Source organism: Helobdella robusta (assembly GCF_000326865.2).
Source record: "Helobdella robusta unplaced genomic scaffold HELROscaffold_14, whole genome shotgun sequence".
NCBI classification, from domain to species: domain Eukaryota; kingdom Metazoa; phylum Annelida; class Clitellata; order Rhynchobdellida; family Glossiphoniidae; genus Helobdella; species Helobdella robusta.
In genome coordinates, this window is record NW_008703782.1 from 831,824 (window position 1) to 846,237 (window position 14,414).

The 14,414-nt window shown below is 32.9% G+C and overlaps 3 protein-coding genes across 3 annotated transcripts; 1 reads left to right on the plus strand and 2 right to left on the minus strand.

The window, feature by feature from the left end:
- Positions 1–1,744: 1,744 nt before the first annotated feature.
- HELRODRAFT_190625 (hypothetical protein) lies at positions 1,745–3,678 on the minus strand (the record flags this gene model as incomplete). Its single annotated transcript, XM_009014595.1, has 4 exons — positions 1,745–1,885; positions 2,079–2,260; positions 2,353–3,174; positions 3,270–3,678. 4 exons carry the CDS (start codon positions 3,676–3,678, stop codon positions 1,745–1,747), a joined length of 1,554 nt encoding a protein of 517 aa, XP_009012843.1.
- A 7,740-nt stretch (positions 3,679–11,418) lies between these two features.
- HELRODRAFT_151477 (hypothetical protein) lies at positions 11,419–12,170 on the plus strand (the record flags this gene model as incomplete). Its single annotated transcript, XM_009014596.1, has 2 exons — positions 11,419–11,782; positions 11,971–12,170. Coding segments are annotated over 2 exons (564 nt in total), but the record flags the coding sequence as incomplete, so codon positions are not given.
- A 900-nt stretch (positions 12,171–13,070) lies between these two features.
- HELRODRAFT_74545 (hypothetical protein) lies at positions 13,071–14,011 on the minus strand (the record flags this gene model as incomplete). Its single annotated transcript, XM_009014597.1, has 5 exons — positions 13,071–13,144; positions 13,226–13,314; positions 13,434–13,438; positions 13,593–13,744; positions 13,978–14,011. Coding segments are annotated over 5 exons (354 nt in total), but the record flags the coding sequence as incomplete, so codon positions are not given.
- Between the last annotated feature and the right edge of the window lie 403 nt (positions 14,012–14,414).

Consider the following 14,414-nt stretch of genomic DNA (forward strand, 5'->3'; position numbering starts at 1 on the left):
TAATCAATCCTTTCATTCATCCATCCATTCATTATTCCATCCTTTCATCCATCCTTTCATTCATCCATCCTTTCGTTCATTCATCTATCCATCCTTTCATTCATCCATCCGTTCATTCCCCAATAAAAATCGATCAATCCGTCCATGCATATATTATTCAAATATATAAACGAACCAAAAACACAAAAAACATGAACAAAAAGTTAAGCTATTATTCATTCAAGTGTAAAGTATAATTTTATTGAAAAAATTAATATTATCATCGTCATCAGCATTATTATTATTATTATTATTATTATTATTATTATTTAATTATTATTATTGTCACCATCATTACTATCAGGAGAGTGGAGAGTTGAAGGTAAGATTATTGTAGAGGAAAGAAAAATCAACTGGACTCACTCACTCACACACACACACACACACACACACACACACACACACACGCAAAACTAATAGTAATAATAATAATAAAAATAATGATAATGCAAAAATAACATCTAATGAAGCGACAGATAAAAAAGAAAAAAAACTAATAATAACGTCAATTAACATATAAACTAATCAAATTCATGCGACTGAATTAAAAAGAATTTTGACGAAAATAATAATTATAAAGGCAATAATATTAATAATATTAATAAAGTAGTAGCAATAGTAGTAGTAGTAGTAGCAGTAGCAGTAGTAGTAGTAGTAGGAATAGTAGTAGTAATAATAATAATAGTAGTAGTAGTAGTAGTAGTAGTAGTAGTAGTAGTAGAAGTAATAGAAGTAGTAGTAGTAATCTCATCGATAAATATTACATATTACACGAAATATATACATAAAGCTAGTAAGTAGCTATCGCGAAACTTTCAATCAATTGTCTTCGATATTAGCTTCAAATGTCTAGTGATATAAAAGCGTAGAAACACACAGCATACTGATAACACACATGTAAAAAACACACCCACACACACACGCACACACACATTAATAAAATGTATGTACGATGTACATCGTTTGATACAACTGGTCCGAAACTGACGTGTAGAAACGTACATATACATATTTTTTGCCCCTATATTTACGCACACGCACACACGCACACACACACAAATAGTAATACATGCAATCAATTATAAAATCAGTCATTAATACAAACGAAATGAATGAATGGGCAAGCCTGGAAATTTTTTTCCTCAAATTCTAATTTTGAAACTATTTAAATGACTAGTTTACACATGTGTGTGTGTGTGTGTGTGTGTGTGTGTGTGCGTGCGTGTGTTTATGTGCGTGTACGTACGTACGTTTCCATTAAAATTAAATGATTTGTTGTTGAATTGAACAGCTTAAATTTTTACATTTACAAATTTAGACTTTCATTCATTCATCATATATTCATTCATTCACTCACTCATTCAGTTATTCTTTCATTCGGTTGTTCCTTAATTTATTTCTTCATTTATTCATGTACTGGATTTTTAGTTGCGTCTCTATATTAAAGTCATTTTTCAAATATTTATCCAGCCAAGCATCCATCTATACATATGTTCTTTCACTCATTCATTCATTCATTCATTCATTCATTCATTCTATAATAGTTGACAAATTTATAATTTTACTCAATGAATCACCAATCCATTTCCTCATTCACCATTCATTATATTCTCATTCACTCACACACCTATTTATAAAATCTCTCACTCCTTCATTCATCCAATCACATTCTTGCACTCCTTCATTCATTCATTGATTCATTCATTTACTCATCCCCGGTGCGAGTGAGCACGAGCGTAACGTCATCGGCGTCATCATTCGTAGTGGTCACATCGCTGTTGGAGCTAGTGGCCACCATCATCATCATCGGATTCGACTTCCTAACTTCAATGGCTTCCATCTGGGTCTAAATTAGAGATTAGTGTTAGTTGGGGTATTAAACGAGATGTACTTATTTTTATTTTAATCTAATTGATAACAGATTCATTCGTTTCCTTAGTTAGATGTACGAATTATAGATTAATATCAGTGGGGTAAAAAACAGGGATGCGCTTAATTTAAAAATTATACAACCAAATAACAAGAACAACCAAACAAACCCTAGAAATAACATCCCCATTAGTTCTCCTAACTCTATAGAGATGTCTGTACTTCTCACTGGGGTCCATACTCAAAACTGGGACGCGATCTAGAGTACGTTTGCCACCAGCGCTAGTGAGCTCGGTGCGACGAGGTGATGAAGATGACACAATTCCAGCCTCCTTCCTTTTATAACCACAAACTGGCAATCAAAAAAAAAATTATAAAAATTTATAAAAACAATAATGACACTAGTACAATCATAATTGTTAATCATATTTCTTGAACACATACCTCCAACACCTTTGAAACTATAGTTTATGCCCCTGGCAGAGCAAAGATACTGAAAGAGCAAAGACATCAGAACCATAGCAGGTAGCAAGCCGTAAACAATCCACGTGGTCCAACAAGTTATTAGTTCTATGTGCTCTGTCACATCACTGATTCCGCCCAATCTGACAACTAAACAATCTATAAATAGATTAGTTAGAGTGAGTTGTTTATCGGTGAAAAAATCTATCCCCAGAATGATCATGGCAGAACCGGCTAAAGAAAATGAAAAAATTAGTGAAAATTTTGGTTTGATGAAAGAGAAGATTGTGATAAGGACGCAACAAACTAGCAGGATGATGGTGGTGACAATGATTGGGATGATGTAATGAATGTCATCCTCTAATAATGACGTCGATGATCTGGGAGATGTGCTGTCATCGTCGATGCTGTTTAATGGGTTGTAACTGTTGTCATCATTGGCGAGGACTTCAACACCGTTCTCATCATTCACAATATTAACAACTTTGGCATCGTTATTTGAGTAGAGAGAAGCGACAGATCTTTTGAGATAAGAAGGGTTGGGATAATTGAGGAATAGTCGAACCGATACTAAGATGTAAATGCCAAAAGCCAAACCAGCTTTGCAGCAAGATACACGAATGCCGACACTAATCAGGAACAAGGCGGCCAATCCTACAAGAATACCTGACAGAACTGATGATCCAGCAATGACTAGAGGTGGAAGAGGATTCTGTACAAAAACTTCACAGCATATTAGGTAGACTATTGTTGATGTTAATGCTGTAGCCATGATGAATAATGAGGGGCGTATGCAGCGAAATCCTGAAAAACATAAAATAACAATATACTCCAATGTCAATTTATTCACTAATTAAATATTTGGATGAAATTAGTAACATTTTTCCAACATGACTTACCGGCTACGCAGAGAAAGGACCCAAGGAGCACCAAAACAATGTAAACTATGGAAGGTAATACTGAGAAGTCGTTCAGAGATATGTTAGGACATGCAGGATTACCATATGTGACATTGTAAGTTAAGTTGGTTAGTTGTGTAACAGTAGAATTCAGAAATACTTCTTCAATGAAACCAGTGTCATTTGAAATGTCATCTAGCGAGTTTGAATATAAAAAATTGTCCCCAGATTCGCTTTTGTTATAAAATATTCCACCGCCTAAATCATAGCCGTAAAACGTCAACATCTCGTCTGCGGTTTCATTAAACAGTAGATCAGGAACAAAATCATTAGTGAAAAAATTTGAGTTTGTCAAATTAAACTCATCAGATCTGTAAAATTCCGTTGTGTTTGGCCGGAATACCTCCATCAAGAAAAATTTCAAATTTACAACATTGAACTACAAAAATAACTAAAAATTGACGTGCACTAATTCACTAATTCGGTTCTAAAAACGTCAAACAGTCAAATATTTTACAAACTTCCACTGCCCACTGCCTAAAATTTAAATCTACTTTACATTTTAAAAATTAAATTAAAAATAAGATGACAAATATTAAAGCGCCTAACTTTTAAAAAATTTAATAAAACGTATCAAAGTTGTTAATTCATTTTCTATATAATCATTTTTATTATCCCTGTTACTATAAAAAACTTGCTAGTCAAACATCATCGTTTTTTCACTATATTACATCATATTTACAAATCATTAATATCCTTATCATCTCGTTAAACATCATTTTCCAAATCATAATTACCATTTTCATCCCCATCTTAATTAGCAATTAACATACCAATTGCCCCCAACATCATTATCATCATCACAAGCATCATCATTATTCTTGTTCACAATTGCAATCATCATCGTCGTCGTCATTATCATCGTCTAGTAATTATCCTTACTATATATATATATATATATATATATATATATATATATATATATATATATATATATATATATATATATATATATATATATATTTTTTGTTGGATGAATAGCTTGACCAGCTTGACCGATTAAATGACCGCTTTTTTATTTCAAGCTGTTTGAATTCAGTTCAAAAAATAACTGTTTATTATCTATTATAGATATTTGTATATTTTATTTCAATATATGTGTGTGTGTAACAGTGAGTGTATGTGTATGTGTGTGTGCTTGTGTGTATGTATGACTGTATGTTTAGGTGTCTTATAAATGGAATTTATTAGGTATTTCATTGTATCAATATGCCTTCATCAAAATCTAATTCAATTGACAAGGTAAATACGACACACGACCTTATGTATGTATGTATGTGTATGTATGTATGTGTGTATGTGTATGTATGTATGTGTGTGTGCAGGTGTATGTATGTGTGTACGTGTATATGAGTACGTATACAAGTAGATTTGAATGAGTGAATGTTAAATGAAAAATGATGCGGTTGTAGATTTACGCCAATCAAATTATTCCTCAACATAGATAAGCCCACTATTGTAACTGCATTGTTAGGCTGCTTTAGCACGTCATCTGCGCCGGTGAACATTTCGGTATGTTAAATATTGAGTAGAGTACATTAGCACTTTTTGGTATACGTATATTTGATGTTATTATTATTATTATTATATTTATAAAGGTGTGTGTTTTAATGGAGTCTGAATTTTTTCTCAATTTCGATTCAAAATTGATTTTGAATGTAGGTTAATTAAATATAAGAGACATAGTATAAATTTATTTGCTTATTTATTTGTATATTGTGATGTTGAGACGACAGAAATTTTAAAACAGCGATGACGACAACGACACTGGCGACAATTTGTTGAAACGCCTGCAGGGAGACTACAAATACCACACCACCACTAACACGAAAAAATTCATTAACATCATCAACAACATATAACAACAACAACAAAGATTTATAATACCGATAGCAACAAAAAAATAACATAAATAGTCAACCAACAACCAGCCAACCAGCCTGCCAACCAGCCAATCAGCCAACCATCCAATCAACCAAAAATGCCAAACAAGAGCAAAATTCCCCCGGAATTTTTCAAGCCGGCGACGTATCAAGGCGGCAGTCAGAACAATAGTTACAGACTGAGCTCCGACAACCAAGTCTTCAAATCATTCTTCAACAAGGTTGGCAACAACAACATATACGGAAGTAACATGAATAACATTAACAACGCCATCAACAGCAAACTTAACATCAACAGAACTGACAGCAATAGCAACAAGGGCAGCAGTCCCGATAGCACTCTTGATATAAAAGCTGAATTTTTTGACACATGCGGCAACAACAACTTGCATCAAAATTTAAACCTTCAAAATCATCAAAATCTCCCGCCAGACGAACAGCGAGTACTGAAAGATCGATTCGAACAGTTCGGCGCTAGACCACTGGGCGCTAAACTTTCAGTCCCGGAGAAAAAAGAATCCTCCAATTCATCTAGGAAATCAGCATTTTCAGATATAAATCAGGAAAATATTAATGAAATTAGGCAGGTGGGGAAAGTAGGACTAGCTAGAAGTAATTTTGAAAATAGTGATATTTATAGTCAAAAAATGGCCAATGATAAACTGGGTAATGGCAAGTCCATCCGTGAAAGAAGTATTGATGAATCGGTCATTGCAAAAAGGCGGTGCTTGTTTTTTGTATTGCTCTTTCTTCTGATTCTTTTCACAGCAGCCGGTGCAGTTGCATTGGGTCTAGGACTCAAATTCGGCTTAGGTAAGATCACGCCACAAACACACACACACACACACACACACACAAACAAATAAACACGCACGTACGTAGATAGTCTCACAATTGCACATGCACACACGTAATTTAGTATTCTCAAATTCTCTTATTCTCAAAGACAATATCTAAGAATGATCAAATCAATGACAAAAAGTGTAAGTCATTACCAATGTTACATTAGTATTTTTAATAATTACTACTAATAAAATGATGTTAATTGAAATTTCAAACCTTTCTTACAGTTTCTTCCTCAAACAATTCAGTCGGTGGTGAGTATAAGGGACGAAAAGTGTAATTTTTATAATATAAAAATTGTTTAAACGCCTAAACCTTTATTTATTCATGTTTAATTATATTATTTATATATATAATATCTTATATATAATGATGATGGTGGTATGATATAGTAAAATGTACTGCCGTTGTAGAGAGAGCCGGGTTCGAATGCGAAAAGATCCTCGCATATCATATATAATGTGTGTGATGTGTGGATTCACGTGTGTGTGTGTCTGTGTGTGTGTGCGTTGTCGATACCTCTGAAATTTAATTAAGTCAATTAATAACAACATTATAATTTGATTTAAAATTAATCGAAATTTATTTTAAATTAAATTTTAATTTTATTTCAAAAGCGACAACTTCTGCCATTAAAATTAAGATGGAGGCATTCTATGCCGCTGAACTGAGCGATGTTAAGAGTCAGCCATACTTAAATTTGAGTAATGCCGTCTGCCAAACGGTTAGGGGTCTATCATTTTTGGAGGGTTGATTTTTTCAGGAAAAGGATTGATTTTTTTTGTGTGTGGTTTGAGTTTTTTTGTTGTGATAAATAATTATAACGTTAACTCATTCAGTTTATGATAGAAATAGGAATTGTCTGAAATTGTTTGAAAACACCATTTTGTCGAATGTTATTTGTAAAGAATGATATATTTAGGAGTATATTTAAGACGTTTAAGCAAAGATTGTAAATGATAAACCGGAAGATGTATATTTTGTTTAATTTTGTTCGTCAGTTTCTGAACTTCTTATCGCTGACGACCAAAGAGTCGACGTCGTCTGCAGCAGCCAACTGCACTGACGTTCGCTTCACGTAAGTCCATTTTGAATTTTTTAAGATTCCAAAATTTCTTTTCGACTTTGAAAATGTTTCTTTAAAACTTTTATATAATTAACGGAAAAATTTTAAAAACTCTAACCTACTAATTGATTAAAATAATTAACCATTCAATTAAATTTTAATAATCAATAAACAATAACATTTGAACAGTGCCGGCAGCATAATAGCATCTTTCATCCTGAGATTCGCGTCCCCAGAGAGCCTCCAGCAATCCATGCCGCTAATCGTAACCGAATTTAAAAACAGCACAAATTACTTCTCAGTACGATTAGCCCAACCCTGTCAGCTTCTATCCATTGATGACGTAGACATGAAAGGAATGTACAGCAGTCAACCGACGAATAGTCCTACGGTTTCGATACCGACTATTAAAGAATCGATCAAATTACCGACGAGCCTAAACAGCAATTCACAAACAACTGCGCCTAGCCCTATTACCTCTGCTACCACCGATACTGTTACTACTAGTAGTACTACAACCACCACCACTACTACAACTACTACTACTACAACAACAAATACTACTACTACTACTACCACTACTACTACTACTACTACTACTACTACTACTACCACTACTACTACTACTACTACCACTACTACTACTACTACCACTACCACTACTACTACTACTTCGGCTAATAAGTAATCTAACATTGTTTTTAAAAAAAACTTGATGCAATATTTGATAAAATCTACCGAATTTTTAGCTTTTGAAATTTTTCGGCTGAGCTTCTCAATATTTTTAACGGTAATTTTATAATTATTGAAGCTTATTTAATTTATTGAAATCAGTGAGAAAATCATTGGTGTTCATGGTGAAGCGTATAGGCTATATTTCTACTTTCTCATCATCAGCGCTTATACACAGGGATATTTCAAAGTCTTACAATTCTCTGTGTGTGTACAAAGTGCTTTCATTCTGCTTTGTCCTGTCCATTTGCTATATATTGGTTCTGTCCATTTGTTATATCTTTTCTCTGTTCATTCTCTTTGCTTGTAAATTCTTTCAATAAAATTCATCTGGTCTGTGAAGATGTTGCTATTCTTTGCTGCTCGTTAATTTGAGGTTGTCTTTAGTCAATGAAGATGGCTTCAGCGATTCTTAGATGGCCGTGGTTCTTGTTACCGTATATTATGCTAGTATTGTTTACTAGCAGCTCCCGTGATGGGATCGTTCGATGTATGGTTTCCAGATGAGTTCAAATGGCTCCTTCTTTCTTCTTTCCCACTCGTCAACCACCCACACTCATATATCTTATTGTGGCGACACTACATTTCTATCACGTCACCTTACTATGCTCAAGAGAGAGAGAGGGAGGGAGAGAGAGAGAGAGAGAGGAAGAGGCTTTATTTTAATTTATTTGTTAAAATTTAATAATAAATCAATATGCATTGCAATAACATATCGTGATCATTGGATCTTATTGTAATAAAATGAGATATAGACATGTGTATGTAGATATATATATATATGGATTTATAAAACGTTTCATATTTAGTGCTACTTAAATACATGGTAGCTATTATTATTATTATTATTCGTTATTATCATTCGTTATTATTATTATTATTCGTTATTAATATTACCATTAATTATTATTATTTAAAATATTTATTTTGCTAATGCTGTCGATATTGCTGAAGGTTCTATCCATGTCACTGTAGCCATAATAAAAAAATTATAATTATAATAAAAATAATAATTATTATTATTAATTATTAATATATTAAAAAGAAATAATTATTATTATTTGTACTTTAAATGTTAAGCAAGACATTTTTCAACTTGAAAAAACCCCAAAAACCCATTTTCCATTATGTTGTTTGTTCATTGTCTAATAACTACTACTACTACTACTACCAATACTACTACTACTACTACAACTACTACCTACTACTACTACTACTTTTTATTATTATTATTATTATTATTATTACAAAATGAAGTCTTTAAATAAATAAGTTGATACATTATATATTGCAACACAAGGAAGTTATTGTAAATTCAAAATCTTAGCATTCTTAAAGGAGTTGTAACTATTACTAATGGTACTAATTTACTGGCATTCGCAATTGAGTTAGTAGAAAAATCACTTTTCAACTATTGAAATATAATACATACTACGTAATGGTACGTGACAGAAGCCCGTAGTATTGCAGTACAGTGTTTTAATGTGACATTTTAATTTAGTTGCTGTAACGTAGTAATGTATAGCAAGTTATCGTAAAACAGTATACCTTATAAAGTAATATAATACTATAATTATCATTATTACTATTATATGAGTATTTATAAAGTATCGAAATAGGAATGTCTAGCTGTGTAGGAAGATAAATTTAAGTAACTGGATAACACTTTTTGCTGTGAGGGTCTCATTGAGAACTATTTTACCTCCGAAGGGCCGCATATGTACTTAAATGGCAAATTTGTTCAACAGCGCTCCGCTATGAATTTTGCAAACAGATGGGTTTTGTGATTCGCTCTGAACTTCGTAAGTGATGGAGTTCCAGAGGAAAGGGCCAGAAAAAGCAAATGCAGATTTAGCATAGTATTGTTCTTTTTATTGATTTCATGAGTTATTATTCTCTAGGATCAATGATAGCTCTCAATCAATTGTTAAGATTTTATATAAAAAAAAACAGTTTGGTTTAAAAAGTTTAGCAAAAGTACATTTCAAATAAGTTGCCGTTAGAAAAATTTGTAGAAAAATTGAAGTTGCTAAAATTTTCAGAATTATCCAAATTAATCCTAGTTCTTGATGTAATCTTTACAATGAAATTAATCGTATTCTACTACTTTTTTATTTTATTCCAAACAAATTATTAAAATTACTTTATTACGTATTTATATCACACAACTACTAGATTAAATTCCAGTATTAAATAACTAATCTACATTACTTGACGTAGTTTTTGCTACTACTGTTACTCTCAATACTGTTACTACTACTACTGCTGCTGTAAGAAATATTTTTACTACTATTACTACTGCTGCCACCAATACTACATAACAACCACTCCTACTACTACTACCACTAGATAAACAGTTACTGCTGCTACCAATAATGCAATTGTTACACTGTTGCAATTTCTCCATTTGACAATATGGGCAATTTCTCCATTTGACAGTATGGGCAATTTCTCCATTTGACAGTATATCACTGTTTCCAACCTTATTTTTTTAAGATGAAATGACACGGTTTCGAAAGTGAAAGGAAAGTTGTAAGTTTCCAATCGAGTTTAAAATAACTTTGAAACCAAAACCACGGTGCTAGCATATTAAATGATGAAAATTCATCCAATTCTCTTTCATTTCTAAGCTAAAATTAAACAGAATAAATGATAATTTATGTTGTGTGTGTGTGTGTGTGTGTGTGTGTGTGTGTATGTGTGTGGTGTGTTATTATAATTACTATTAATTATCATAATAACTTATAACCATACCGGCTGTACAATGCGTTTTCAAAGAATAAAACAAAACAAAAATAAAACAAAAATAAAACAAAACAAAAAGCAATTTCTTCATTTGACAGTATGGGCAATTTCTCCATTTGACAGTACATCACTGTTTCCAACCTTATTTTTTTAAGATGAAATGACACGGTTTCGAAAGTGAAAGGAAAGTTGTAAGTTTCCAATCGAGTTTAAAATAACTTTGAAACCAAAACCACGGTGCTAGCATATTAAATGATGAAAATTCATTCAATTCTCTTTCATTTCTAAGCTAAAATTAAACAGAATAAATGATAATTTATGTTGTGTGTTTGTGTGTGTGGTGTGTGTGTGTGTGTGTGTGTGTGGTGTGTTATTATAATTACTATTAATTATCATAATAACTTATAACCATACCGGCTGTACAATGCGTTTTCAAAGAATAAAACAAAAACTAGCAAAATAATTTTAACATTAGAAGCTTCGAAACAAATGTTTTGGGAAACCCGAGACTTTCAGTAACTTACATCGAAGTAAAACAAAATGTTTGGAAAAACCATGTCTTGGTTTCCAAACATTCAAACATTTTCCATTTCAATTTCTTATCACTGACACACAGGTTCATAAAAGCAATGAAATAACGCTTCTCAGGAAGAACATCGTTCAATGAGACATCGCAAATTTCGTTTAAATTTAACATCAGCCTATTTTCATCTTAACAATTTTTTATACTTCAGACAAGCGGAAAAATTTCGAAATGTTTGCTAGTAACTACCATAACTTATTTTCAAATTGTGGTGTTCCCAGTGTTGCTGAAAAGTGCTACGACATGGAAGGAATGAATGAACTTCTCAAGAAAGCCAAAGCCACTTATTCCATATACAACATGGTCCTTTGCAAGTATCTCTACAGAAACAAATCCAAAGAATACTTCGAAGACATCATAAATAATAAGAACTTCCAGATGGTTCCTTACATGAAAGACTGTGGTGGGGATAAGTACAACCCTATCAACGATAAACTACCTGGCTTGTTTTTCTACGCCAGCGTTGAACCTGACTCGCGGACTGGCCAGCCACAAAGTTTCACTTATTTTGGCAACACGAGGTTTCTAGTTCCCGTTGAAACGATGATTGATAATTTGAACGTCATGAATTTGTACTTCTCTGACTTTTTTTGCCTTCAAAGTGAGAAATTTTCATCTCCGAATGTTGTGTTTAAATGACTGGCATGCATGGTTCAAACAGCCAATCATCATTGCCATATTTTCAAACACTTTAATAATAAATCACATTTATTTGTTTACTTTTTTAAAATCACAAATTAATGATAAATTAAAAAACAACGTAAAATAAAATAAAATCCCAAACTACAGATCCTAGATACCACTACACAACTCTTGTGCTAACCAGAAGTCAGAGCTCAGCTGACAACTTCTGCACAAAGTATCTACCCAAACTATCCTGGCTCGACAACCCGTTTTTTTCATTCGACCAATCTCAAAAGACCTTCAAAGTTTCAAGCTCTACGAATTGCCACGTTGAAATTTTCTACACAGATGTCATCGATATTGCTGACATGATGATGAAAGGGGCGACCTTCATCTACCCCATGATGACAAGCGGCAGGGGTTCATCTACCCCTGGAGGCCTGAAAAAAAAAAATTCTTGCTATGTTTGTAATTTTAATAATCGAGAAGCTTACCTGCTTGACATTGGGGAAAAAATTGAAATACCGCGAAGCATCTCTATTGTTCCGTTTCCACAGCAGGACACGTTCAGGTTCAACAGTTTCGGTATAAATACGGAGTTTATATTTGATAGGAACCCAACGGTTGGCACGCACTCCATCAGGCGAAAGTAAATTTTTAACCGTAGAAAAATTACTCATTTTTCTGAAGTTTCCAAAATATGAAACCAACAATATACACTCTGTTATTATATGCATATATAATTATATATATATATATATATATATATATATATATCCATGATTATATGGGATGATTTTTTCTACATGATCTGTTCGTTAGCAGTTTTTGAGTTTGTGCTTCTTTTTTCTAACAATACTGATAATCATTTTTCAACTTTTTATTTTCAACTATAGATATATTTTTAATAGCTTTTTAGATGTTTCTATCGCAATAAAGTTTCTATCTTAGATTCCATAACAAACTTAATAAATTTAATTATATTTTTATAAATTATAGTTACTATCAAACAATGACATATTTTATTTTAAATATAATAAATAAAAAAAGAATTTAAAATGTAATGTGTTTTTTCATCTGGACAAATATGATTGGCCGCTTTAAACTTTCAAGTACACTCTAAGTGGCAATCAGACGTTTCGACCAGTTCAACGCCATTGGTTGAAGTTTTTAGTACGAGCAATCTCATTGGATGGCAAATTTGGTACGAGTACTTGATTGGATGATGGTTGAAATAAAAACATTTCAATTGGATGACGACGATATCAATCACATCTTCCATCCTTCCATCCATCTTTCCACCTTTCATCGACTTTACTGCAATCAAATAAGGGTTTTCCTGACAAATCAATAAAAATTACTAATCAATAAAGGTTAATAATAATAATAATAACAATAATAATAAAAGCATTCTTCTCACCTAAGCGTTCGTTAACACTGTTGTGTAGTCTGCACATCCATTGGCAAAAGTCATTCCTCGACCTGACATCTGGCGGATTTTGTTTTAAACTGAAAGGAGAAAAAAAAATTAAATTCAGGCATGAATCCAAGCTATACACGTATTGCATGCGGCAGAAACGGATCTTTTTGCATTCAAACCCAGTCACTGCAACCGCCTTTACAGTTACACCATCTGGCCGCCGAAAATACATTAAACAATCAAATATTAAAGTAATCCGATACTAATTAAACATTGAAATGGTCTAAATTAAAAATAATCAAATAAAAAAGTTAGTATACATTGAATTAATTAATAAAGTGACCGAATAAACAGTAAACAATTAGACAGGCCTGCTAGCGAGCTCGTTAGCGCAAACATCGCACGGATAAAACTTTCCCAGTGTGGCCATGAAATGTTTCAAGTCCTCTTTATCTTCTTTGGAAGTTTCATCTGGAATGTAGGCGGCCAACGTATGCAACAGAGACCACGTGTTTCTACCTAATATGTCGATCGATCGATCAATCAGTTCGTCAATTAATTAGTCAGTCGATCAGTCAGTCAGTCAAACAAAAAATCACGAACCGACCAACCAAAAAACAGTCAATCAATCATCAACCGGTCAATCAATCGTTCGATCAATTAACTATATAATCAATCAATCAATCAATCAATCAATCACTCCACAAATCATTCGGTCAATCAATCAATCATCATTGATGCAAATCAGTGACCTAAATCTTCTCTTTCCAGAGGACAGTCTTGCGGAGTTCCTCCAGGGGTGGATAGGCAGGCCGTTCCCGGTTTGTTGTAAGAGCTGCTACTACCGTTACCACTGCTGCTGCTACCACCGCCACCGTGTAGGCCACCTGAACCCGAAGCCGATTTCTAAATTTTTTGGGATGATTTTATTTTTTGTTTGGTTGCTTCATTATAAGCTGCAATGTGGCGTTCAAGAATCTATAAAAATTCATTGCCGAATTGATCCAAAAATTCGATATTAAAAATCGTGCATTCTGTTTTAAATGATATACTGAAAATTCAAAAATTGAATAAACCGATCATTTGATCGATCAACCAGCCAATCAAGCTATTAATTGACCAATCAACCAGACAATAAACTAATTAATAAATCAAACAACCAACCAATCAACCAACAAGCCAACCAATC